At 38.2% G+C, this 27,918-nt stretch overlaps 1 protein-coding gene across 2 annotated transcripts; it reads left to right on the forward strand.

Moving 5' to 3' along the window:
- The first annotated feature begins 146 nt into the window (after positions 1-146).
- LOC105228117 (dendritic arbor reduction protein 1) lies at positions 147-27,868 on the forward strand. 2 transcript variants are annotated; one of them, XM_029551057.2, is made up of 6 exons: positions 147-515; positions 2,497-3,360; positions 9,065-9,100; positions 10,852-10,909; positions 25,556-26,581; positions 26,724-27,868. In XM_029551057.2, the coding sequence occupies exons 2-6, from the start codon at positions 3,349-3,351 to the stop codon at positions 26,894-26,896; spliced, it is 1,305 nt and encodes a 434-aa protein (XP_029406917.2). In that variant the 5' UTR covers positions 147-515; positions 2,497-3,348; the 3' UTR covers positions 26,897-27,868. The 2 variants fall into 2 exon arrangements, with proteins under 2 accessions (XP_029406917.2, XP_029406918.2); XM_029551058.2 differs by having other exon boundaries at positions 147-492.
- The last annotated feature ends 50 nt before the right edge of the window (positions 27,869-27,918 follow it).

Below are 27,918 nucleotides of genomic sequence, written 5' to 3' on the forward strand. Positions count from 1 at the left end.
GCTGCGCCATGAGGGTGTGGGGAACTTGGCTATTGCTGTGGCTGGCTCTTCATCCAGCTGCGATCGCTGGCGTTGCCGTTGCCGTTTCCAATTCATGGCCCCGGCTGCGATGTAAGCGCATTCGAGGCGTCCAGTTCGATATTTTTCTGCAAGTCGGTGTGACGTTCGCGCGCTTAAATCAACAAATACGGCAGAAGCATGTTGTGATCGACGCCGGCTAATTGAAGTGTGTTGTTTACAACTTTCGTCGCGCTAAACCGTGATTCGTTTGTGGCGCAAAAAGCATTTACTAATCTCATACCGGCTGTTAACACGTGCAAGAATCGCACCGCGCACTGTATAGAGTTATGATCAATTGACTTGTGTTCATCTAATTGTGGTTTCAAACAAAAATTGTGTCATAATGAGAGTGTTTGGCATATTTCCGCATATTTCAAGCTAACTGTTCGCCTATGCTTGTGCGTATTTGTACATACTCGTACATATGTATAGGTACATATATCCGTCTTCTTTGGGTAATCAAGAATCCTTGTGCATGTCTTTTCGAAAATTCTATAAAGTTTATCAAAATTTTCTGGCTTAATAGGAAGTAAACTGCGATTTGCATTTCAATTTAAATTTTGGGTCATCTCTGAATGGCCATTGAAAGTAAGCGAATACTAGCTAGCGGTAAACTTTTTAGAAATTTTTGAGAAAACAACCATAGAATGGATGCACCGAAATTTACTGGACTATGGGCTTAAGTATTTTGTATAAGATTCACTAAAGTGTATACGATCTACTCGAACGTCGAAACAAATAGCGGTGCCCGACTTTCCTTAAATACGGCAATGTGTCTTTTATGTGTTTAACGGCAATAAAAAAGTCGGAAATCTCTTTTCTCTTCCTATTTGAAATTATATCAAAATTTTGCCCAAATCGTAGAAATTGTGTGAACCATATATTCCATGGCACATACTTATGTGTTCAGTAAATTCATAATGATAAAAACATTTTGTATGTCATCGAAATTGCCGTCGCTAGCATTGGATAACCCGCGCGTACACCCACGTTGCCATCTATGTACCCATGTTTGTACACATGTATGGGTGTTTTCACACATTTTGGCGCGCCTGTATTGAATGAAGAATTCAGAGCCTCTATTTCAAGGGTGGGGCAACATGGCAAATTTCAATTCCACTAGAGTATCATATGTAAATACTCTGTACGATCGCTGAGGCATTTGAAATGTCAAAGATTACATAAGCAGTTTTAAAAATCTTAAAATCAGCACAAATAGTGTGAAAAATAATTAGCATACATCCTAAAGGGTCCTGTGCCAAGGTTCATTTTTTTATTAGGTCTACAACTTTGCTTCCGCCGTTTTTTTGGATATTTAGCGCTTTATTCTATAAAAACGGTCCAAAAGTGTTTTCCCTTATTCCCGCAAAAAGCAATGCTTAATTAACACACGAAATGGTTTATGATCCATTTTTTTGTAAACTAACACAAGTTGCTTTACAAAAATTCTATATTTTTTTAATACCTAATAGATAATATAGATGGTAGTAGTAGAGTAATAGTATTATGTATGTATATGCCAGCCTCAGTAAAGCGTGGACGGGGTCCCGCAAATGTCAAGAATTCGGCTCAAAAAGTGACATTTTCAGCTGAGAATAAGTTTGGGATGCAAACCGATCTCTACAAATATTTTGTTGGGTTAATGTTGCCACAAATGTCCAAGATCGATATAAAGCGATTTAATCGATTTAATCGACCAGTGCTTGACCCTAGAGACATATATATTAAATAAATCTGTTTTAAATGTTAAAAGCAGCTCTAAGATGGTTGTGTTAAAGTGTTTACGTCAAAATTAATGAACAATTAAAATTCTTTAAATTATCGTTTTCGAAAGACGCTTCATAAGTCCTAACATAATTTTCACATAGATTCATACAGATTTAATGAGGCTCGTATACAAGTATTACGAATCAAGCTGTAGAGATACTTAATGCTATGTGCCTCCCTAATGTGCGCACCGCTTAGTTGCATCCGAAATTTCTAAAGGCGTAGACACTTGATCTGGTGTGGCATCATATAGACATGGTATGCCGTTGCACAGTCATGGGTGGTGCCAATCAAAGCCAATTGCTCACAATTGAAATTCCGAAAAATGATAAAAACACATCAGCGCACCCAACCTGCAATACTTAATACGAGTAAGTGTTAGCCACCGAGCCGTGACAACCCGCCATAAGCTATTTCAACTGCGTTTCAATCAACTACACCGCTAGTTGAGCACTTAAATCGTCATCGCGGTAGGTAGGTGCTACCATTCTTCTATCAACGCATTGCGACGGACTCCTCCACTCTACTTGCCTTTATTTTTTTTTAATTCGCATATGTATATACATAGTTATGTGCATACTCGCAAGCATAGTATGATCGGCTATGTTCTAAACAGCAGTCGAGCGCTTCCATAAATACTTGTAGTTAATGACGGATATGCAATTTCAGTGATTAAAAATATGACGTTACGAAAAACAATACGAGTAATATGCAGAAGTGTGATTTAAATGATCGGATACATATGTACGTGACTGTGTAATATTGTATATGTTTGTATAGCCACACAGCAAACGAGTAGCCAGCACTTGTACATGAGTGTACCTAAATGAAACGTTATAAAATACGTCAATTTCATATATTCATTTGCGGATTTCTTGTTCAACGAACGCGTTCGAATCGCGCCGTCCGCGTTCGAGTGGTGCAAACTCTTTCAACTCTTTCTGCATCGTAAATTTTTCGTTTATGAGCCTTAGAGACGACACCGGCCGCTTGATTATTGCTCGCAGCACGTCGCGTCACGCACCGTAAGCAACGCCTGCTCCCCTGTGAGGCTTGCGCATCCCGCCGTCTTGCACAAGCCGCGAGCATTTGCACAATGCATCAAGCGTGCGCCACTGCATCAATTGTGCCAGTTTTGCTTGAATTCCTTATTGCAGACATTTGCTAGTAATAATTGTGGTTAAGACAAAGCACTACTGGCTAAACAATAACAGCAATACCAACATAACATAACAAAAAAAAATAGCAACAATCATCAACAGGTGTCATTGCATTTCTGCGCGGCGCTCTGTCTGCGTATGTGACTAGATGTGTATGTATGTGTGTGCGGTATAGCATGGGTCGATATAGAGGCTTGCACATACGCACGCACCTGCACGCGCTGAAACGCAAACGCACACACGCTCGCACTAATCCAAAGCACTCGAAAACATTTGCAACATTGGCGTCAACATCGGGCAAGTAGCTGCGGCAATAGCGACGCATGACGGTTATTTGTTTTGTAAGCTGTTTTACTATTTAATGGTTTTCATGGTACGTATCCTCCTTCCTTGCAACAAATCATTCTTACATATTGAAATATTATAAAGCAAAACCTCTCAACTATTAATACAACTTCAACGGTAAACACACTAAAAGTTGTGACAAAGCACCCTTTCAAAAGCGTCCACCTCTATGTGTGTATAGACGCTCTACGGCTCCTCTTGACTACTATCAATTGCCACATAGCTATGTTAAAATCCCGACAATAACGGACCCTAAAATTTTTGGTATAACATTCGGTAATCATCACGCCTTCTCTCCGCACACAACCGCTATTGTTACACAAATAAAGAGCCGCAACAAGATCTTCAAGTTACTAGTCGGCTGCACTTGCGACAAGGAAAAAGAGACATTGCTGGCAACTCACAAGGCAGTCAGCCGGGTGGTTATCACCCACTTGGTGAGGCCCCCACGCTCCCTGCAAAGGAGCATAACAAACTTTTCTCCACATAGTTTCTACTCGGATGTTTTCGCCACAACCAGCCGTTACCTACTTGATGCGGAGTCGCCTCCATCAACGAACTAGAACCATATACCGACCAGGTTTTGGACGCAACCAACCTCCGAGAGGCACTGAACGCCATTCACAGTGAAGCTATCACCTTAATTGACTTATTCCCACTGAATGGCGTACTTGGAATCCAAATACCTCCTAATGCAGAACAAGAGCTCTAATTGTCGTATGAAACATTAGCCTGGCGCAACTTTGTTCTGAATATTGTAGCAGGTTAAACGACTAGACCCTGACATATGAAAGCTATGTACTGCGAAAAACGACTCTTCGCAAGACACTAATCGTGTCTTTGACTGCCCAATGAAACCTACGCACTAGTACTCCATCCCCCTAAGGTCTTAATCGGTCGAAACAGCTCAATTGGACCTTGACCTACCGTTAAGTGAAGCCAATGACAGCTAAATTATTGCTTTAACCCAAACAGGGTCTGGATAATCGTTGCAACAACTACATGGCAGTACGGTGCATTTTCTAAAGTAACGTCTTAATGACAGAGTAACATAACTGCTTACAAATGAAGGTAGGGAGTTCTGTAGATCACAAGTTGTGATTTCAAAAAACTACTGCCAATAAATTTCCTGTCGATGGGACAGTTTTCGGCTTTTTCGTAGCAGTCTAAGTCTATGGTGTGCACCAACTAGATCCATATTTCGTCGACGGCTATGAAACTACAGATTGCACTTAAGCAACGTCAAACACTGCTGTGAATTGGTCTCCAAAATGGACATGTTGTCGCGCCGACAGCTTCCTACGTCCCACATTTTATATAGAAACTGCCGTCTGCTAATACGAGATCGTGCATTATTGTCACGTTAGCATTCTAAGTACTTCTTGGCCGTCGGCAAACAAGAGTCACTGTATACATATATAGTTCTCATACGATAGTGGCGCTTTTGGTCGGTGATAATCAGTGGAACGCTCTCTTACTTACATACATACATAAGTTTTTATATAGAAAACATTAGGCCATGAGATTTTTGGCCAAGAAAAAAGTTGAAAAATAATTAATAAAATTTGGTTTCACTCTAATGGCGAGTAAAAGTCAAGACATAAATTATAAATGAATTACATATGTAAGATATAATGAAGCCCACACTCATGCGTTGTCTTTTCTTGTCCACACGCCTATCTTTATGCAAACATCCACACTTACTGTGCACTTCTTCTATACGCTTCTGCATACGGGAGTACAAAGAAGTATCTACCAACCGAACCGCATGGAATCACGATAGCTCGAGTGCCACTGTTTCTGTTCACAAGCAAACGCCTGTCCTCCTGTCGATCTTTTTATCAGAGCTCCATTCCATTGCTTAACATGGCACTTATGTCAAGAAGTCCATCAAGTGTACACTACTCGAAATATAATGAGGTGAAAATACAAAATAAAATAAGAAATTATAACAATTATTTAAGCGTACAAATGATTCTTGGTGTTTGTGGGTAGCCGTAGCCAACAAAGAGAACAAAAAACCCTAAAGCCCACAAGTAGCCAACGCATCAAACTTGCATATCATTCCAAGTAACGTCGACTTTGTTATCAGAGCGAAGTACCACCTCTGCGTTAGAAGCTGTCTATTCTTTAGTATTCAAATACGTAGGTACATATATTTATAGACACATACCACTGACAAGTGTATTCTGCCCAATATCTTATATTAAAGATCATTTTTTAGACATTATCACAGTAGTTTGAGCATTAGACGGTCGCGGAAGTTTGTTTCGAGTGTCATTATGGGCAATACGTAAGTTTTAATTACATCTGCTACTCGGCAGTAAGGTCCTGGGCAATTTCGAAACTGATACTTTTAATTTTAAAATCGTTAAGTAGTTCTAATCTAACAGAAGCTTTGAGCACCATATGTAGGATGAAATTGAACCACCATACTTGCCTCATGACTAGTTTGCTCCTTATTTTTGCCAATACATCAACTATTAAGCCATTAATAGGTTATGTTGCACATATACAACAAGTTGACAACGTTTTGTAATCCATCCATATCGCATTTCTAATGTCTAACCTTAAGTGCTCCTATCATTTAGAACAATTATGTTGCAAACCATTGCTGATTCCTTTAGGTCTTCTTCCTTAGTGTGTATATTAGAACATCGTAAGGACCAAGCCATATGAGAGGAGAATGTATCGGAGAAGATGTTATATTGCTCTCTGGGAGGTAACCAATATTAGGACGAATATTTTCATTTTTCAAAAACTAAATGCTCCGCATTGGCTAGGGCTCACATTAAAGACATACTACTTGGACATTTTCAAATCCTTCTGCTCATTACACTCGTTTTAGGCAACTCGCTAATTTCAATTATGCGCCCCACTAACAACTTCTCATAAACAAAAAAAAGTTTAGCAACACTCTGTTCGCGCAAACCAACATACAGCAAGAGAGATAGATATGGTTGGGTATATACAAGTATTGTACATAGGTGCATGCGAGTGTGCGTCGTATTCGCAGTCGTTTGACTCGTAAGGTTATTCCTGCCGTTGATGTTAGCTGGTTCTTGATTTGTGATCGATGGAGTGTCATTGTTTACTACGTTGGACGTTAACACTTTGACACCGTGTTCGTTGCCGCACATGTGGGGTAATGTAGCTTAAGTTGCATGTGTGCTTATGCGTCGCATGCACCACAAGATGTGTTGCCCTCTTTCGCTTTATTTGGCTTAGCGTTGAATATCAAGTGCAGCAGCTGTGCTGTTGAGCACTTGAGCTGTTGCGCTGTTAAGACAGACCCTCTCGCATAGACATACATACATACATACAAACATAACTGGCAGCCAATTTGAAAGACTATTTGGAAGTTTAACCGGCATGTTAGTTTGTTAGCTTGCTGGTTGCTTAGTTGCTTGATCGCATGGTCGTCCGTTTGTCTATGCTTGACACCGCTGCTAAGAGGCTGCTCGATTTTTAGCACATGGTACGTTAATAGTGCCCATTGGAATGCCACTTGCGGCTGAAAATCGTTCCCATAAATCTCACAGCGGTCGACTATAGCTTAAAAAGCTTATCACTCCGTGTGATTCCATTTAATTCGCAGCGATTCAATTGGCATTTGGATCAACACCGATTTGAACTTAAAGTGGCAGCGCCTTATGTTGCACTGACAGCTGCTGGCACTTTGCACAGATTAACTACACCAATTATTATAGAGATTCCCACTGAAGACAGCCGCTGGCCGCTGGCCACTGTTGACAGATGGAATATACAATCAGCATGATCTTTTTATTTAACAAATGTCATACTAGACATCTGAAAATCGCTTTTGTACGACCGTTCAGTGAACACTACTGACATAAACATCAGCATTGTCTTGCTCAGTGCATTGTATGGACAGTTCTGACCACTGGTAACTGGCAACACACACTTACACACTCATACTATGTTTTCTTACTTTATTCACTCAATTGATACCTTATTTTGTTTATTAGAGTATTTCCAATTATTTTATTTATTGGGCAATTAATATGTAAATAAATAATGTTTTCTCAGAATATTGCTACTTATTACTCAGGCACACAAAACTTACTAATTTGATCCGTTAAGTTTCAAATCCCTATACAGGTCCAAGAGAACGATCTGTTTCGGAAATTTCCGTACGCGCACGTTTAAACTCAAACCACAATTCCAGGGCAGGTCCAATACGCCTGTTGGAATAGGGAATAAGGATACAATCCTCTGAAGTCTACAGCATTTATACCCAGGCATATGTACATATAAGCTCGCAGATGTGTGTGCATGCTCACCCTTGACTAATCCTTAATTTCATACTCTGTCGAAAAATTCGATTTCCACCATTCGAAACGCTTTAGAATTAAATTAAATTAAACGTGTATGTGCACGTTGTTCTTTTGCCTCTTTCATTACCACTTCTCCTCTTAAAACATCCATGAAAATGGATTTTATAGTTACTGCTGCGCCTAATGTTGCACAGTAGCAGCAAATCCGCGTTCGAAGCGCGCTGCACCGCAGTTTAAATGCAAATGTGGTAGCAGATATACCAAACGAGCCTTCTACATTTGCTTAACTTGGCTAAATGTTGTCATTAAAATTTTATTGGTAAAAGTCTTAAATCACAAAGAAGCAATTTGCAACGATTAGTTGTGAGGAACAGGAAAATTTTACCGAGCGATGCCACATTGGCACTTAACTCTTCGGTAGCATGCAAGCATAACTATACACATGGAAATAATAAAAATACCAACAAATGCGCATCCGCAAAAGCTTACGAAGAAGAACAGTGTTCATAGTTATGAGAACACGCTCAATCGCCACGCATTAGATCACCACCTCTTCCCATACTTCATTGTGGACCGAATGATTTACTTTTTCATAGGGTTTGCAAATTCGGTCCATTCACGCATCTAACCCTGGTTCATACTACCCAAAATCAATCCGTCCGACTTTGTGTGAAAACTTGAGACACAGTGGTTGCCCCAAGAGACAAAAGCGCTTTTCTAAATGGTCTGAATCACACCATAGTCAGGACTACAAAATTTCAATTTTTTTTGCAAAAATCAAGGGTTCCCTGCCGCCACCTGCCTTCTAATTGGTTAATAAGTACATAGATAGTTATTTAACGGCAGCAATGTTTTTATGAATTTTTAAACATTTTTCTTTTATGTATGAATATTTGTACTAAATACACACTGTTATTCTATATTCAGATTAGTAAGAGTTACATGCATCTTATTCAACGTCTGTTTGCGATGTATGTATGTATGTAACACCTTATGAAACATTGTACGCAGCTATTTCCATAGAAATGTTTATATGTATTCATATGTGTATGAATGAGCATACTTCAAGTTTATTGATATGATTTTGGTTGCGATTTGCAATGGTCCAAGCGCTACTGTTTAGACTAATGATGTGAGGCTCCTTCAGAGGGAGTGCTCAAGCATAACGCTTAACAGCAGTTTTATCCTACCACGCCGTTCATTTCCTCTTCGCTCGCATAGTCAAGCGTAAACCCGATAAATGGTTGGTTAACTCTCGTCATATATTTAATATAATTACAATTTAGCGATTTGACTTCCAATGAAAAGAAGAATTTAGCCAACATCCGGCTTTCACCTACTCATATATAAACCTTACATACATTGCATTCGTATTTAACTTATGCTTTTACCATATCGAAGAGTTTGAAAGCTAATGCCTCACTTTTTTTCCAGAACGGCCTGGGACCTGACCCTCTGCCAGCGAAGGAGGTGAGTATATTTTTGTTCACACTTTTATCTTTAATGCGCAGACAGCTTATTTTGTGGCAATTGCCGAGGCCTGGCACCTCTACTTTGCTCCTACCGTTTGTCAAAAACGTTATAATGTATCAGTTAGAATCGGGGAATTTCCTAATTACCGCATTACCGTTATTCCCAGAAAGCTTAATTGACACAGCCAATCTAAACTCTACGCATTGCTTTACCACACGAAACCTAAGATTTCAGCGTGCCTAAAATAACATGTATGTCAGTATTCACGACCAGGTGTGTTCTTTGCACCCAGTCTACAACTATGATATGTGATCGGTGAACAATTTAGCCACTTCCGGTAGTTTCTGCAGACGTCGTAGGACTCAAAGGTGTGAGTCCGTTCGTAAGTCTGCTCCGCTGGTAGCTCAAAAATTTTTCTTAACAATGCTGAAATTATTTTGCCGATTAATAACGACAAATTGAATTAAATTGTTCGTTTAAAAGCGATAATTTATGGCAAATTAGAAAACAATGTATGCTAGTTGCTCGCGATGTGGTAAACTCTTTAAGCGAGAGTGCGTAATCGCCTTCTTTCAGAAATTCCTCTTGCCGACATTGATGTGCTTACTGTTCTGTATGTCTTCGCAAACACGCACTCATACACATACACTTCCATACCATACAGAAGCAATCTGCCGTTCCGGTTCATGTGCGGGGTACTTTCCCTCGTATGCAATCCAGTAACTCAGAGCAATTACTACTATAAATCACCCGGGTTTATTTGTCAACACACAACAATCATGCGAAATAATAAAATATATTAAACGCCAATCGCGCTTTGGCCATCGTCTATTGAAAGAGACCGCAAACCTGCTTCGCTTATAGTTACTTGCTAGTTAATTTCGTCATCGGTTCTGCTTAGCATTTACGAAAGCGCTTTCTGCACAACCAGCGCTTAGGTAAGAATGTCTTTGAATTTTATATGGAAAATATGCAAATAAAGATCAGAAGGAACACTAAATGAATTCGTCAAATTCCGTTATCAGCACGCGCATGGCTCGATCCCTCTAATGGACTTCGGTTTCCTTCGGCTTTCGGAATGGATTGCTCACTTGGAATCGCGCACAGTGTTGGTCAAATTGATTCTTCCAACATCGAAGTTCGTACATTTAAATACTCGTATAAGATTTGCAAAATGTTTGTCCCTGCACAGTCGTGTCACACACAGTCGTCGTAACTATTATACCCAGAAATATACATACATGTACATATGTATGTATGTATGGGGATGCAGAGATCACGCTAGCTCCAACCACATGCTGTTAGGATCGCCTACTCAAGTACACACAGTTGACATTTTAATAATTTTCGTTACAACTTCAAAGATGTTCGTTGCATTTTGTTTTCATTTCCCACTGGCACTTTTGTGTTTGAGCACCACAAAAATTAAAGACAAAGGCAGTGAATTCAAACGCGCGGAATTAACTGCGTAACATATCACGAGTATGTGGGCATGGAAGCCAGCTGAAAGCCTTGTTACTTGATTAAAATGGGAAATGCGGACAATTGGGACAATTGGGAGTGCGACTAAAAAACTCGGAAAAATCTTTACATACATACCTATATTCATTTGATGATTATGCGTTGAAGATCTATCACCTTGATATTTTTCTTTCAGTTATTTACACTCTACATTATATACATATAATTTATAAACAATTGGTGTCATTTTTATAATTCGTTTAAGATAAATTTCGATATCATTACAGGCAGAGGGACCTCCCGTTCAAATGGAACCAGTTGACCTTAGCTTACGTTCCCTACAAGGTAAGAAATAAAACAAACAGGAGAACGAGTTGAAATAAATGTATCTATTTATTAAATCATAATCATAGAAGCTAACATGGTCGAATATTTTTGCTAAGTCCTTTAAATGCCATGATAGACGTATTTGAAATAGACAGTTCGTGTACCCAATTTTGACTTGCTTCGGTAATAAAAGCTTCACATCACACATTGTTAGTTCTAGATAAGCACATATCCGAAGCAAACTCAGGGTTTTATTTGTCTTCGAGAAATTTTCAAAGTTTTTCAAATCAGCTTTTTCTAACTATGGTATCAAATACCAGTGCAAGAAGTACCAGAATAAGCGAGCTCTTAAAAACATACATATGTTTGTGGTTGTTGCTACGTAGCTACCTTTTTCTTTTTTTGTTTTTTTTTTATTGGTTATAATGGCATCATCTCCGATAACGCAATAATTGTCTTCCGCGATAGTCATTAATAATTACCAAACTGCTGCCAATGGCCATACAGATCCGCAAGCGTTTAAAATATGCCAAGATACCGTAAAGCAGCAATTACTTTTTTGTAGCACATCCACGTCTAACTGTGATGACCACTAAGACGCCCGACACTTTTGGTATATACTTTCATTCCCAAATCCATGAATGTTAAAAAGATATTAAATAATTAACGCGGCTAAGTTAAGGCATCATTAATTTTGTCAAGAGGAGCATTTTTTACACCTATTATATATCTACACACATAAGCATGTACAGTATGGTGAATTAAAATAGCAGTCATGTGGCATAAGTCATTAGTGATTTCAAATATCTACCTTACTGGCATTGGGCCAAGCAGATTTGTGTAATAATCTCAGTTGAACTAGAGAAAGAGATATATATATTAGATGGAGTTATCAGAAAGTTATGGCTGCTCACCCGGTAATTCATTAGTTTTCCACTTATGGAGATCGGATTAATTAAAGTAGATTGCAGAGATTATGTTATTGCATCTCCATTATTGCTTACTCGGAAGTGTTTTTGAAGTCGCAGTAAATATGCAATTAGCTTAAATAGAACGTGTAACTCCAAATTATGGTTTCGAGATAAAAAAAATAATATGTTTGCGATTTGCGTAAATGAAATCGGCTTTCTTTCCTTCAATTAAGATTTAAAAACTTCGCTGTTAGTTAGATTTTTCACAATACTGTATTTACTTGTACATATATAATTTAGAAACTATGGAAAAATCTTGAAACCTTCAACAGTCTGTACACACTTACATAGTATGTATATGTAAAGATTTGGGTAAATACCCACATATAGTATTATATGTATGTATGTGTGTGTGTATCAGAACGACTTTACGTACGCTCTTCGAACAATTTAGAGCCCATTTGCCTAATTATAATGACTGAAATTGGAGGCATTTACACCCAGCAGCATTTAAATTCATTAAGGCTTAGGTCGATATGGTGAAATGTAGTAAATAGTGTTAAAACGTTAAAATAAACTAAACTGTTTTTCGCCCAACAAAAATAGTTTCTTTAATTTGAGGTTGAAAAATAAAACTGGTGGTTTGCAAAAGCAAAATATACGTTTTTAAATCGATAATATTAACAACATTGTGATACAGTATAGTTTTGTTAGAAACCCACAATGCGAGTCGCTCCACTTATCCTGCAGTGCCCTTACTATTACAATGTACAGCTAACGGTGAAATATTCCATTTGATTGGACGCCAAGGAGTCCGCAAGGTAAAGGCACGTAGCTTCCAACTGTCAATTAGATGTGTAGCAGCCGTAGTCGGTGTCATTGGTGTCGCCACACGATTTCATTAATTGCAGGCTTTGACAGGTCCCCCAGTAAAAGCGCTTGACTTGTACTACTTGACAAATATAATTCAATATACAGCACATAGATTGAGTTAAACAAATGATCAAACAAATTGTAAAATATTTAATTCAATTAAACTTATATCCCACATGAATTGGCCCATGCCTCTTCTAGTAAGAAATTTATTGCAAATATTATATTTTTAAAAGAATATTATATTATACTTTATATTTAAGCGCTATGGACGATATTCCTTTATCAATGCCGTGTTTAATTTTTTCTTAACTCAACAGAAACTGCTCTTTCGAGTGACTACAAATTCATAAAGACACATGTTAAAGATCATCATGCTTACAGTGCCACAAGCATACATATGCGCAGATAAGCGTATGACCAAATATATTGCAAATATCACAAATTAAATTTCAAATCTTCTTCTTCTTTACTGGCATAGAAACCGCTTGAACGGTTATAGCCGAGTTAACAACAGCGCGCCAGTCGTTTCTTCTTTTCGCAACATAGCGCCAATTGGAAATTCCAAACGAAGCCAAATCCTTCTCCACCTGATCTTTCCAACGGAGTGGAAGTCTTCCTCTTCCTCTGCTTCCCCCGGCGGGTACTGCGTCGAATACTTTCAGAGCTGGAGTGTTTTCGTCCATTCACACAACTTGACCTAGCCAGCGCAGCCGCTGTCTCTTGATTCACTGAACTATGTCAATGTCGTCGTATATCTCATACAGCTCATCGTATCGAATGCGATATTCGCCTTGGCCAACGCGCGAAGCACCATAAATCTTTCGCAGAACCTTTCTCTCGAAAACTCCTAAGTCCAACTCATCAGATGTTGTCATCGTCCATGCCTATGCACCATATAGCAGGACGGGAATAATGAGTGACTTATAGAGTTTGTTTTTTGTTCGTCGAGAGAGGACTTTACTTCTCAATTGCCTACTCAGTCCAAAGTAGCACATATTGGCAAGAGTTATTCGCTGATCCTGGTTCTAAGATAATTAAATTATCTACGACTACGAAGTTATGACTGTCAACAGTGAAGTGGGAGCGTAGTCGCGAGTGTGACGTCGGTTTGTTTGATGACCGAAGATATTTCGTCTTGTCCTCGTTCCCCACCAGACTCATTTGCTTCGCTGACCATGGTCGTCACCAAAAGGGAGGTCTCTCAGCCGAGGATGTCGGAAATTTTTCATTGGTTGCGTTTTTTACGTGTCGGGTCCCGAGCCACACAACCGCACAACCCTGTGGAGGAGATGTTTCGCCTTCTCACTTTAGCTCGCCTTCAAACGGATGTTCAAAGACCGGAAATCGTGAGCTGCTTGAGCCATAGGTAAAACAATCGTTTCTGGCCACTCCCAAATGAATGGCAATCAGAGCACTTGCGTAAACTTCTACAAACGACTGCATCCTCTACTTTTTGCAAGTACTTATTTAAATATTCCTGAATGCTGCTTTACTATTTCGCTTATGAATATGTGTATGTATATTAGGTTGAACTTTCAAAAATACAAAATAATAATGTTTAGCTAAGCTATTAGACGATATTTAGAAAAGTTTGAAGAAGTACACGTCAAAAAGTCACATGCAGTCGATTTTTACATTCCCATTCGTTGAACACAAAATGTGCACAGCAAATATAACCGACAATCGAACACACCAACAGCAATCGCAGTATCAAACGAAGATGCAGCACTTTGTCATAATATTCAGTAGTGCACAGCTTGGGGCTCGTGAGAAGCTCTTCGTTTTTCGGAAGTTCTTTTTTGTGGCTTTTTCAAATTGTTTTTGTGCCACCAAGCCCATGTTTACAGCAATGTGTCCCCACCTTGATTTCCATTACGTCCTTGCCCCTTTCGTCAAATGTTTGTGATATGATTCCCAATGATGCGACTAAGTGCGAGTATTGTGTTCGGTCAAACACGGAATTCCCGTTTTGCACACTCGAACTGTTCAAAAGTTGTTGTTAACCATCTAAGCGCAGCGCTCCTATACGCTCGCTTATTCGCATCCGGTAATGCAACCGCCGCGGAACTTTGACAGAACAATGAGGGCAGCGGCGGCTGCAGCAGCAGCAGCGTTAACATCAAAGCATCAGTAGTTGGGAAAAACGCGGGCGAAGTAGTAAAAAAAATATGTAAAAGATAAATTTAATAAGTAAATAGAAAATAATAAAAAAAGGATGTGTTAAGGCTGACGCTCTTTTAAGGCGAATTGTTGTCGTTTTTGTTGTTAATACTGCTCTTCTTGATGTGATTTGGGTCTGTGTGATTGTTGTTGCTTCTTCGGCGGTTTGACTGAATGACTGCCTTAAAGGTTATGTGAAAGGTCAAGTTCGTGATCGCATTCAAACATTTTTGCCAACTACTCATCTCGCGGCGATGGTGACGGCGATGCTTGCCATAGACGCGGCGAACGCGCCAGCAGAAGACACCGAAACAACGTCGTTACTTTTGCATGTACACACATACTACACAGCAAAAGTAATAGGAACAGCAGTAACAACAACAATAGCAATAACAAATAAGTTGGCGAATGGCAAAGAAAAATTGAAGACGAGCGTGCCACCACTACGCCACGATTTTACCATTCCCCTAGTGCCATGCCAAGCCATCCTACGAAATACTAACACACATTTTCCTAGCCTGGCAGATGAGCACAATCCGCTAACCGTTGTTTTATGGTACCGTATGAAGTGCATACACCCAAGCTCACATATGTATGCATGTAGCTGCATTGAGAAGCACGGTACACACGGTACGTGTGGGCATGTACATTCGCACTTGCATGTGTGGGGGTATATGTATGGGTAGGTCCGCGGTTGTGTGGTAATGTGCAAACGTTGTACTTGTTACCGAATTAAGTGAATGTATACTAGCGCTGAAATTGCTGTATATTACATTGTCATAGTAGGGTTTTTTGGCACCACATTCAACACTTCCCACCTTGTTACATACATATGTGTAGATATATTTGTATATTTTGTATGTATGTACACATGCATTATATGTGCATGCTTATTTCCATGATATCGGCTACTTCTACTCACACTCGACCTCCTTTATATCGATGCAAAGCATCTTAAACGATCGCATTCCCAATGTGTTAGAAATATGTAAGTATATACGATAGAAGTGCTCCAATGCGATCGTAGGCAATGATGTGATGGGAAAAATCGCATCAGCGCATCACTGCTCACCAAATTTTCAATCAGAATCATTATGAGCTCGACGAGATACCTTAACAGTGTAAACAACAAGCAATACTCACACACGTTTCGATGTATGTAAATTGAAGAACCGTAGATACATACATACAAACTACTGTGACCTGTATCGTGCCACTATTAGCATGATTCACAGTTTGGCATGCTCATGAAAAATTCACTTTCTATTCAAATGTTCGTGAGCACCACATAGCAAACAAACTTCAACTGTCCTTGCCTGAGAAAATATTCGTTGGTTTAACAGTGATCAGCTCAACCGCATTGACGTTAGCAGGGATTTACGTACATAGTCGATTTGGCTGTTGGAACTCGCGATTAAGCTTAAGTGTGTATGAAGATGTGTTTATCTGCCTACTTGAGTTACTGTCACACAAGTTATTCTGCGAATATTAAGCTAATTATATGGCTCTATGTACATACATACTAGTATGTACATAAGTATACTATACAGTATGTACATAAGGGTGGAATCTTCGACCAGGGCTACGCACCTGTCTAATAGCGTGGCGTATGTTGAACTGTTGGAAGAATTTTTACATGAAGTGGAACTACGGATAGCCGTACAAAGTAAACACTAAAATCACCGAAAGTATACCGTTGCCCTGATCATGGAAATAAATTAATACAGAACGTGGAACAGATTAATTTTGGGATATTATTGATATTAGAAAGCTCTGACAGAGCTTTCAATAATATGAAAGTCGTATTTTAATAATGATTTATAGGCCTAAATTGGATAGGGAATAAGTACTCACGTTTCTATATGAAAAATCTTAATATTAGTGTGTTCCTCACATGTACCGCAGCTGATAGCATGGATCGGATTGATCGCAAAAATAATAATGAGAAACATCTTTGAAGAGATCTCGACACCTTTCAGTAACCAACCGAACAAAAGTGTGCCCTGTCTACGAGTAAAAATGGAAAGAGAGAAAGCGTGTTTTCAAAGCGAGTCAAGTTATTTGATTTTCCTTGTTTTGATGCTCCTGGGACTATTATTAAGGGTTAGTTCAAATTGTATTATATAATAGACTATGTCACATTAGTTCCTAACATAGACGCAAGTCTAAGTCCAGACAAAACGCTTGTTGGGACGTAATGTGCAGAAGTATATATTTTCCAATATCTACACAAACGGACATACATGTGTTTAATTGCTACGATTCGGCCGCGGCACAGACCACAGCTTCGACATTTAGACTCTATGTTTGGTTTTACTATTTTCACAACAGACACTAAACGATGACTCCTTTTCAGTGCTCGGAGTGGGGTAGGGTATTGTTTGGCTCGGTTAAGCGAAGTATGGTTGCGCGAGTCATTGTTATTGGCGTTTGGAGGTTACTAATTGTGGTTAAGTAAAAACTTTCAATAATGTAATAAAACGTATGCAAATCGACTAACGACTGACTCTGGCCGCTGGGATGGCCATATTGTGTACATACCCGTACGTACATTATGTTGTTCGGCGTCTGCAATGATTTTCCATGCTCCAATTGTGCACGTGTGCATTTGTATATGTTAGTGAGCCTTCTTATTTGGCATGGACATTCTACACCATAAGCGAACATGTGATCTTACACATAGGAGCATAGCATACTATATTAATGAACAGGCATGGGAATGAATCTGGTTCACGGATGGTGATTCTAAGTATATTTTTATGAAGATTTATCGTACCTCCAACAAAATTCAGTGGATACAACATGAATAAGCAAATAAATAAATTCAGTTCTATTGAAAAATAAAAGAGAAGTATTCAGTGCTTCACATATTCGCACAATACCTACCGGCCACAACATCCTCCTACCTTAATTTCAATTCAAATGTTAACATTGTAGGCAAAAAATATATATTTCACTATATGAACTTATTTAGAATGCGTGGGTTCAAAGACAATTTCGTTAATTAAAGTGAAACACTAACCGAAAGGTATTGGGCGAAGATTTTAACACGATTTGAGAGAAATAAAGAGATGCGATAGATTTTGAAACTACTTATGAGCATATAAGTATATGTATATTTAAAAGCATTTTTGGAAGGGCGGTAATTTATGGAATTTTTTGAAAAAAATAATCCTGCTGTAATTGAAATGAGTTATCACAAATATATAGATGACAAGAATCTCATTATGATACAACTGCTACTAAAAGTATATTTTTGAGTATTCTCCTTCATGCAGTCTTAACAACTCTTTGCTTTTTTGAAAAATTGCGCTTGGCTAGCAATCAACTTGAAGCACTCAAGTGATCGTGGCCATTACAAAATTAGCGCCGAGATAATTCATAATTTCTTATTAAGACGCACATGTGTTTACCTTTACCTAAATAGGAATGCACACATGCATAAATGTACATATTGCTGCACTTTAAGTATTTAGTCTTAGCAACTTTGTGCTTTCGTTTCAACTTAACAAGATCAGCAACTTCGGATAATGTCTTGTACAATGTCATACGTAAAAATTAATCGATTTCCAGCTCTAGCTCCCTCGTTGTATAGCAGTGTTTTTGATTCTAAAAACATAAAAATCACTATCTTACTGTTTATCGGTTACACCAGAGACCTAAATAAACAAAACTATTGTTTAAAGCGAACCGTTGAAAGCGAAATTCCCTAAATGATGGTTGCTTTATGCCAGCGTTTTACTTTTATTGCAACACGCTACTGTTTTTGTCGTTGTTGCTGTTGAATCAGCCAGCATTCAGCATATGTACATTGAAAAGCCATTCCGTATGCTAAGCAGAAGAATTCACTAAAAAGAACTGGTGGCCGTTGAGTAGTGGACGGTGGTAGCTGCTGCCATTGTTTAAGCGGTAGTTAATCGGTTTCGATCAATTTCTGATTCTGCTTGACTTTGTGATCCACTGAGCTTGATAGTCGGAGACCATTATATAAAAAGAAATACACAGCAACTCAGTGTGGCCATGAGTTGGCAAGGAGGCTAACATGTAGACTTTGATATATATACATATGTATGTATATATGAATATACATACGTTGTTCGTTTGTTCAAGCAGTATGTTGGGTTGATATGGACTTGTATATGCCGATATGTGCAATTGTGTGTTTTTGTTGTAAGAACCTCGGCTTCATCCCTTCAACTCGTCACTGGGCGACCTCAAGAAACCATATGGTCAAACAAGAGTTTGACTACTCTCATGCCATCTATAAGGAGTCAACTAATCCGAAGCTGCCTAAACAGCAGGTGGCAACTATTGACAAGCTGCCGCACGATCTGTCAGTCAAAGTCACACAAGAGTCCATCGCACATTTAGCGGCAAATTTTGATTCTTGCGAATGAGCTCTGCATTCTTATGAGCATGTGCACAAATACCATATACTAATCTAAATTAAATATATATAAATATATATAGGGTCTGTCAACAAGAACGGAGTAAAGTTAAAATGAAATAAAACACTCAAATTTGATCAAAATTTGTTCTTTTTTTTATACAAATAAAGTTATGCAATTTATGATTTAAAGATATTGTCGAACAAATTCCCACCAACACCCGGTTTGCACATCGTTTTCGGTAATTTTCGAAAACCCGGTGCAGCATTTCATCTGGAATTTCGGCTATAGTTTGGTTGATTGGCCTAAAGCTTTGATTCAACATACTCCCAAAGAAAATAATACTTACATATATATAGGCGCGTTAAGTCCCATGATGCTGACGGTCATTTGACTGGGTCAATTCTCGAACATGAGGCGGCGCACTGTCTTGTTGAAAAGTCGTTCAACATCGCGTATATCTGGCTCGCTATTGATGGTAAAGACATTTGCTGCCTCATTTCGAAAGAAAAAAGCCCGATATGCCTTCATACCAAAATCCGCCCCAAACAGTCAATTGGCTTTTCATTACCACACGGGGATTCGACTCACCAAAATAGGAATAACTTTGGCCTGGCCTGAGAATTTCATTTTTCGATTAACCTTAATTTTTGATTTTTTCGGAGAACCTGAACTTGTGTAATATTCTTGAACAATTTCCATTTTATTAAAATGAATCGTCACACTATGAAATGGCAAATCTTACAGAACACACTAAGACAATTTTACTAAAGCGGTCAAAATTACGCCATTCCAATTGACAGACGCTGTATATACATATATTTTACTAATGTGCCAATATTTGCACTTTCATATGCAACTACTTTTGTTCAAGACATCGGACACGAATATTGAAAACATCGCACACGAATACTGAAGTTGTATTTGTTTGCCCGTGTTTGAGGTTTACAGAACAATTATGAATTGCAATGACATGTGATTGTTGCTATTTTTGTGGGTCAGCTCAAACTTAAAGCTTACAATATCCGGATATCCGTCTAACATGCTCTCAATGTCACTGCCGAGTTATGTGAAGTTAGCTTAGATTATGTTGACTATTATCATAAAGGTATTCATAGCCCAACCGCGTGATCATCCATGCGTTCTTGTGTATTGACGGATGAATTCTGCATTGTAGCGTTGACGTTTCCTTGTTTCGCAACGTGACACGGGTAAATCCGATGCCTTCTTCGTTCTTCTTTATACAGTTTATGCAGCCTTTGCGCCATTCCATGGGTCTTTCGAACGGCAGTTTTTGGTTCTTTAGTCACAGAGCGAAAAATTCAATGACTTTGTGTCTTGACTTATTTTATTATATCTATGCTGGTGTTATTTAGTGGTACTTGAGTATAAATTTCTAGGGAGATCAGTGACCGACTTCGTAAAAACAGTCCTTTATATATACATATGTATATGATACGACAAAACCAACCACACCTACAGACAGCATTCTATGAATCCTTTGATAAAGGATGCATTCTTTTTCGGCTTTTTCCCTCATATATTTATTTAAAACTTTGAAGTTAATAAGGAAGGAAAATGCTTACGCCAATAGAGCAATAACCACTTCGCTCGGACATTGTAGATCTTAGTAATTCTAGACAAGAAGTTTATTCGTTGCTTGAAATATTCGCACTATCGTACTATTCACTCGCACTAGTAGGTAGTATACGAACAGGCCAAAACTAAAACGCCCAGTAAATAATGTGAAACTGCCAGATCAGTGGCAATGGTGATCTTGTATTAGCCAATAGAGAAGTTGCAAACACAATTGTTAGCGAGCTGCTTCAATGATTCGCTCATCACTTTCTATGTAAATGACAGGTACCGACCGGAGGCTTGGAGCGAACGACGGAACCGATTGGCGCAAAAACGATCAATTGAAATCAATCAATTAAGATTTCACGGTGTTAGACCTGCACTACTACCCATGTGTTTACATATGTAATTAAAGCTAATATTTACACACACATATATGTACATAACATATACTATATATGCATATAGTGACAAGCAAATGTGTTCTCATGTACATAAGTAATATCTACATACATATGTCGACTCTAGTCGTAAGTTGACAATCGGCCACATCAATAGGAAATTTATGCACTCTACATACTCTAGTTGCTTTGGCCGAACGACACCGTCGGTAAATGCAACAAATGACTGTATTAAGAGAGATATTTGATCAATTTACCTATGCCAATACGGATACAGTCGAATCAATATGAAAGAGCAACATACAATTTTAACCACTATTTATTTTTTTAACTTAACACCTTTTTTAAACAACTTGGGATTTGCAACTTGGGCTTTGGAATCGAACAAATGAAACGTCAAACTAATTTTGGCATGAATACGAGTATTAACATCGAGACAATTTCTCATACATTGTATTCAATTCTCTCTGAAAATAAGGGTTTGCAATATTTGGCAATAAAATGTAAAATCTACACACACATCTGTTCACTGAAGTGCTTGGAAAGTACGAAAAAGAAAAATCTAACGTTATTAGTGATTGACTATTGAGCAATCACGTTAGAGTTGTCTTTTTACAGATTTTTGAGAAAACATGTAATTCAAGACTTGCCGAAAGCTCAACCTTTGAGTTCCTATGAAAGACCACAATGTCATATATCCAAAACTAAGACATAAGGGTCCATGTGATCACAAAAGATCTCCTTACTAACTACGAAACCACTTCTAAGACATAAGGGTCCATGTGATCACAAAAGATCTCCTTACTAACTACGAAACCACAAAGAACGCACTACAAAACTTCGTCGAAAAGACTAGGGTGGGTCGAAATCATAGTAGCTTGAAAAAGGTTAACAATAATTCTAGTTTCCTAAATGAAAAAATGAAAAGAGCACTTACTGCGGTTGATATTAAACAAAATCGTTTACTGGGTTGCCACCTTATACACACACACACACACACGCGCGCGTACTTCATAGTTATAAGGAGCAGGTGGTGTTTCTGCATTAACCTGCAATTTTATCCACAACTCCACAACTTTTGCTGTTGCGAATATGCTTCTATATTTGGCGCTTACGTCCTCATGCAAACGTAACCGTACATATGGACATATGTACGTATGAAGGTAATGCACCAGGAAAATACAAGCAGTAAAGTTAAACAAATGGGACCTGGTGTATAGCTTAGTGCTAGTTTAAATTGATGACAGTCCGCCCAAATACGAAAACCATTTCACCTCGAGCATGTCTGCGTCCATGATTTAGCATTTTCCCACGGAGGCTAACATGTACTTCTTCGGTATCAGCCAACGCGCTCAGTTCCACACTTGTCAACGATTTCGCTTCGTTAAATGATGATAAGACACACGCAGGCGAAGTGAAGAGCAACAATTTGATCGCAAATTTGTGATACATACATACATACATATGTGTACATTTACATATCCATATTTGTATCTTTGTACTGAAGATACGTTAATCCGCAAATGTGCATTTTTATGTACTATATAGGTTACATATATATAAGATAAACACTGGCTAATCACACTTATGTAATTGTTAAGTGCGTAAATATTTGGTAGTCGAAAAAGTCTTTTCGTATTTCTAATAAAACTTCAACTTATTTTTTTTATATTTATACTTATACATGTGATTGGTGGCACTGGAGATATACGACTGCACGACATCTATTGGCAAAATACGAAAAGACTTTTTCAACTACCCAATATTTGTGCATAACTACTCACACAGCGAAATATGATCGAAGCTCATTTGTTAATAATTCGTAATTATACAGAGATTTATACATTCAGGTTTGAAGGATACACATTTCGTTTTATTTGGCAAAGTACCCCATTAAAAGGTCAAGTAGTAACACATGTGCATATATACCTGTATGTATACATACATATGCATATAGATTCAGATCCAGGTGCAATGATCGAATAAAAAAACATGAAGGCCTGTGGCTTAGACGCCTTGGCTAGTAGAAGCGGAGCTCACAATTAACGCGTCTGCGCGATCGCGCTCACATTTTGTTGCAACGGCTCGAACTGCCAATTATTTTCAATCGCACAGCAAACACACATTAAACCCTATCAACTACTTTCGTAATTTATTACACAGTTTTTTCAACTTTTCCGCAACGACGGCATCGTTCACACATAGCAGCTGTGTGCAGATATTATGCAGCGCGTAATGCGTTGCACGGCTAACCGCCTAAGTATGAACACTTCTATGCACTACAATATGTTTGTACAAATATATACGCCACATATGTATATGTATATTTACTAACTCTCTTTAGAAACGGGTGGTCCACACCCAATTTTTTTAGCAAATATATATAGTAGAACTTTGAGTTTACCAAAAGTTTCCACTTTTCAAGTGAAATAACTGGAATTTATAAAACTATATACATATGCACATAGGCATAAATATAAAATAACACTAACCCTCCATAGCCATATATCACTTCTCCAAATAATATTCAAATATGTTGGTCATATATTAGCAAAACGGTTATGTCTATTTGGGACTCCAAAACATTTCCTATCTTGTTTTCGAGATCCCCATCGCATGCGCAATTATGCATGTTCTTTCCGCACATTTTTGACAGTCGGCAATCTGCAGTGCAGTGAATCACCCATTGCAAATATTCATATGTTTTCGTGTGCATGTACATTCGTAGAATGTTTCACAGACAGCACTTGCCGCAATGCTGCACTCGTTCCGGCCTTTGGTCTTTTCGATTTTGGTCATCATTGTCGCACTTGTGCATCAATATGCCGCCGATCTGCGTCCCATCCACAAACACTCACTCAGTTCATCATAATTATTGCTGAGCACAGTTGAAAGGTAGTCGAGGCATTCGCGCGTTTGCCACACTTGCCACCAGCGGCATGCATTCACTTGTGCGATGCATACTTGTGGCGCGTTGCTTCATTTCCTGACTACTTCGAAGCTCGTTTGCTTGATGCCTGATGCCGTATGCCATTTGCCACTCTCCACTTACGACTACCTGTTACCCCAATCTCCCTGCCTACCGGCCGACTTGCCAACTTTGTGCTGCTGCTGCTAACCATTTCACACGCCAAGTCAAATGAGCAGTTTATGGGTTTTATGAGTGTGCCACTTGAAGACGCGTTTTTGTGTTTCACATTTTTATTTGTACGTCTTTTTCGTGCTTCCATGCCGATTTGTTTTGTTTGTTTTTATTTTTATTATTTGGTTAATGTCGTTACTGAGCTTCACCATGTTTTAATCGAGCAAAACAACAGCGAGCTACTCGGGGGCAACATTCACTTTTTATGGTACCAGTCAACTAACCGCCCGTTTACTGCCATCAGTTCCAAATATTTTTACCTCCATCGCTATCATCTTGCCAGCTTGCCTGCTACAGATGTTGCTGCTGAAGTACGCAGATTTTCTCTAAAGCTTGATGCGATTGACAAAACATTGCGACATCCACGCATCATCTACTATATGTAACAGGCACATAGACAGTACTCAAGGAGGGGAAGCCAAAAAACCGTCGCTTAACTAACCCTTAGCAGGAAAAGGACTTTATAACAAAATTGATTAATCAACCGACTGGATTACAGATTATTCTTCCCATATAATGGGATGGATAGGAAATAAATAACGCAACATATTGCAAAGATAATTTAGCATAGATTAAGTAATATTGAGATATACACTGCAACCTATAGTTTCTTGTGCCCAAAGTCCAACACTTTGAAGGGAAAAAAACCGAAAGTAACACTAGTAAAATATTTTTCTTATCAAGTGGACGGAAGAATAACAGCGGAAATGGTCTTAGAGCCATGTTTCTAACTCTTTAAATAGAATATCATGATTTTCTAACCTTTATTTAAAGCTTGAAGTTTAAGCGTTACTACATTTTTTGTCCTGACTTTTTACCTATCGTCATCATTAAAGTGCTATTCCACAGTTAATTGCGGTAATGAGCCATTCCAGTTATTTAGACATTAGAAGTTTTTTCTTTCAAGAATAACTGTAATGTGGGAGGTGGGCGAATTTATCAACTAGTTTTTTAAACGACAAAAATGTTCGCGTTTGTCAGTGAAGTAATTTCCTTTCTTCGCGTTCTAAAAGGCAATAAAAATAAGGAATTTTAGGGCAAAAGATGCAATTACCACATTTGAGTTTTCAAGTAGTCACGTAAAATATTGATTTCGTCCATCATCTGTTTTGCTACTTCACGAAATACGTGATTGAATCTCTGTCAGCTCGTCTTTAATAAGATAAAAAAGCAAAATTAATGCAAATGCAAACTTTTTGTCATTTCAGGATCTCAATCAACAAACTACAAACTGTTTGGAAGTAAACACAGTGATGGAAAAGATAGCACTTACAGTACATATTCTCTTAATAGAGCGTGTGGTAATAATAAAAGCAATAAAAGTGGTAATGGCTACAGTCCGAATCATAACCAGGATCGCTTCACCTCATACACATCGAGTTCCTCATCTTCCTTCACTACATCAACTCAGTTGCAGCAGTCCAATCGGCAGTATTTATCACCATTCTCCTCAGCGGTTTCTAAATTCCCTATACCTCCGCTGCTAGCATCATCAACATTCTTCCTACCATATCGGCGCATAAAAGAGGAGGTTAGCAGTAGTAAAACCAACACATTATCAAGTAACAGCAATATCAGTATAAATAGCGGCAATTTCAACCAAAGCTTTAATCAAGCATCTTCTCAACCTCATCGAAGCACTGGCAACATGATTACGCATTCCTTCACATCGTCTACACTCTCATCTACAGCGGAAACGCCATTTTGCAATCCAGCTGTCGCAGCAGCTCAGCGAACTATAATACAAGACTACGATCGGAAGTTTAGTTTTCTAAGCCTTTTCAAAAATTCGTATAAACATTCAACGGATCGAGGAACATCGTCGTTCAGCTCAAGACTTTGGAGTTCCAACGATACAATCTTACCTTCCGCTCCGTCAAATTTTCCATCATCGTGCAGCAAACAGGCGCAAGCATCTGCTAATTCTAATTCGATATCGCCATGGAAGATAATGTCGTCAGCAACTTCCACTAATAGCATGAATCAAGCATTTTCGCATTCCAGCTTTCAAGCACCTTCAAATAATGACGGTCGTAAAAATGCATTCAGCAGTATGGTTTTGAGGGGAAGTGGTAGCATGTTTGGACGATGTGAAGATCCAAATGGAAGTATAAACGCTATCAGCTTTAGTGATCTCTCTAAAAATCGAAAAGTGCACAAGTGTGACACGGAGGGTTGTGATAAAGTGTACACAAAGAGTTCCCATCTTAAGGCGCATAAACGCACCCATACAGGTAATGTTCCATCCCCTCCCCCCTTTTTATACCAAACATTTGAAAGTAAAAAATTTAAATAATGCTGCCTGAATATATAGTACTTTCATATTAATTTATTTTATTATGTTTTTCTTCTTTTTCTCCCATTTGGTTTCAATAGGTGAGAAGCCATATGTGTGCGACTGGGAGGGGTGTGTTTGGCGATTTGCAAGATCGGACGAGTTGACGCGTCACTACCGGAAGCATACCGGTGTGAAGCCTTTTCGTTGCCAACTCTGCACGCGCTCTTTTAGCCGTTCCGACCACTTGTCCCTGCATGTGCGCAGGCACTGAACTCCAAGCAAAACTTAAACAAACAAAGTAGGCAATAACAATGGTACTGTATAAAGAAATGTAGTTTGTTTTAACGTAACGTAAAAACACTCATATATTTTAGCAAATTTTAGAAAATTTTATAAATTAATAAACTTAGCCAATTATCACGATTAGTCTCGTAAGTACAGCATATAATGAGGCTATGATAGATACAACTGGAAACAAATGGCTCAATGTAAACATACTCACAAAAACATTTGTAAAATTGTGTTCGGTTTTGTATATGACAGTACACATATACATATATACATATATGTATATTATATACAATGTACAACCACATAGCTAATACCTTATAAAGTTATGTATATAAGTTACTTATGGTTGATAGATGAATTTTTAAAGTGTAATAAACAATATAAACTACACATACATATACATATATATTATATATAAATAAAATTTGAAGATCATCATTACTAAGTAAAAACATACATACATATGTATGTACATATGTGTGTACATACTTTATACACATTAAAAAACACTCATAGAGAAAACATTGTGTTTTTACTCTTGGACTTTTTGTTTTATCTTGTCCGTGTTCCTTCGACTATAAGCATTTACACAGGAACTACCTACCATGGATTCGCCAGTACATGTTCTATTCAACCCAACCAATATCGGAAAAACACAAATTTTCCGCTGCAGTGAACTGAATTTTTTCTAAACACTCGCAATTCCCTAAATTGTTGTACGCACAGCTTCAGTTAGACAGTTTTTTCTTCGCAGCAGCAGACAGTAGTACAAAAACAAAATATTTTAAAACTCTAACGATTTCCATATTCTTAAGCAATTCTCATTTTAGAAATTATTCAGCATTCAAAAAATTTGATCAAAAATAAAATTCGCTAAAAAAATGTTATGGTAAGTTTTGACAACATTGCTGGTATGTATATTTACAATTTCGAATATATGTACATATTTCGAACTTTTTTCAGAAAATGTTTTTAATAGCATTAATTTCAGTAAAACAATTA

The sequence above is a fragment of the Bactrocera dorsalis genome, unplaced genomic scaffold, assembly GCF_023373825.1.
Source record: "Bactrocera dorsalis isolate Fly_Bdor unplaced genomic scaffold, ASM2337382v1 BdCtg012, whole genome shotgun sequence".
Lineage (NCBI taxonomy): Eukaryota > Metazoa > Arthropoda > Insecta > Diptera > Tephritidae > Bactrocera > Bactrocera dorsalis.

Bases quoted from the DNA above. Each gene is read 5' to 3' on its own strand.
- LOC105228117 (XM_029551057.2), top strand. The intron at 9,101-10,851 runs GTGAGTATATTT...ATATCATTACAG, and splicing joins ACCCTCTGCCAGCGAAGGAG to GCAGAGGGACCTCCCGTTCA. The intron at 10,910-25,555 runs GTAAGAAATAAA...TTGTCATTTCAG, and splicing joins TAGCTTACGTTCCCTACAAG to GATCTCAATCAACAAACTAC.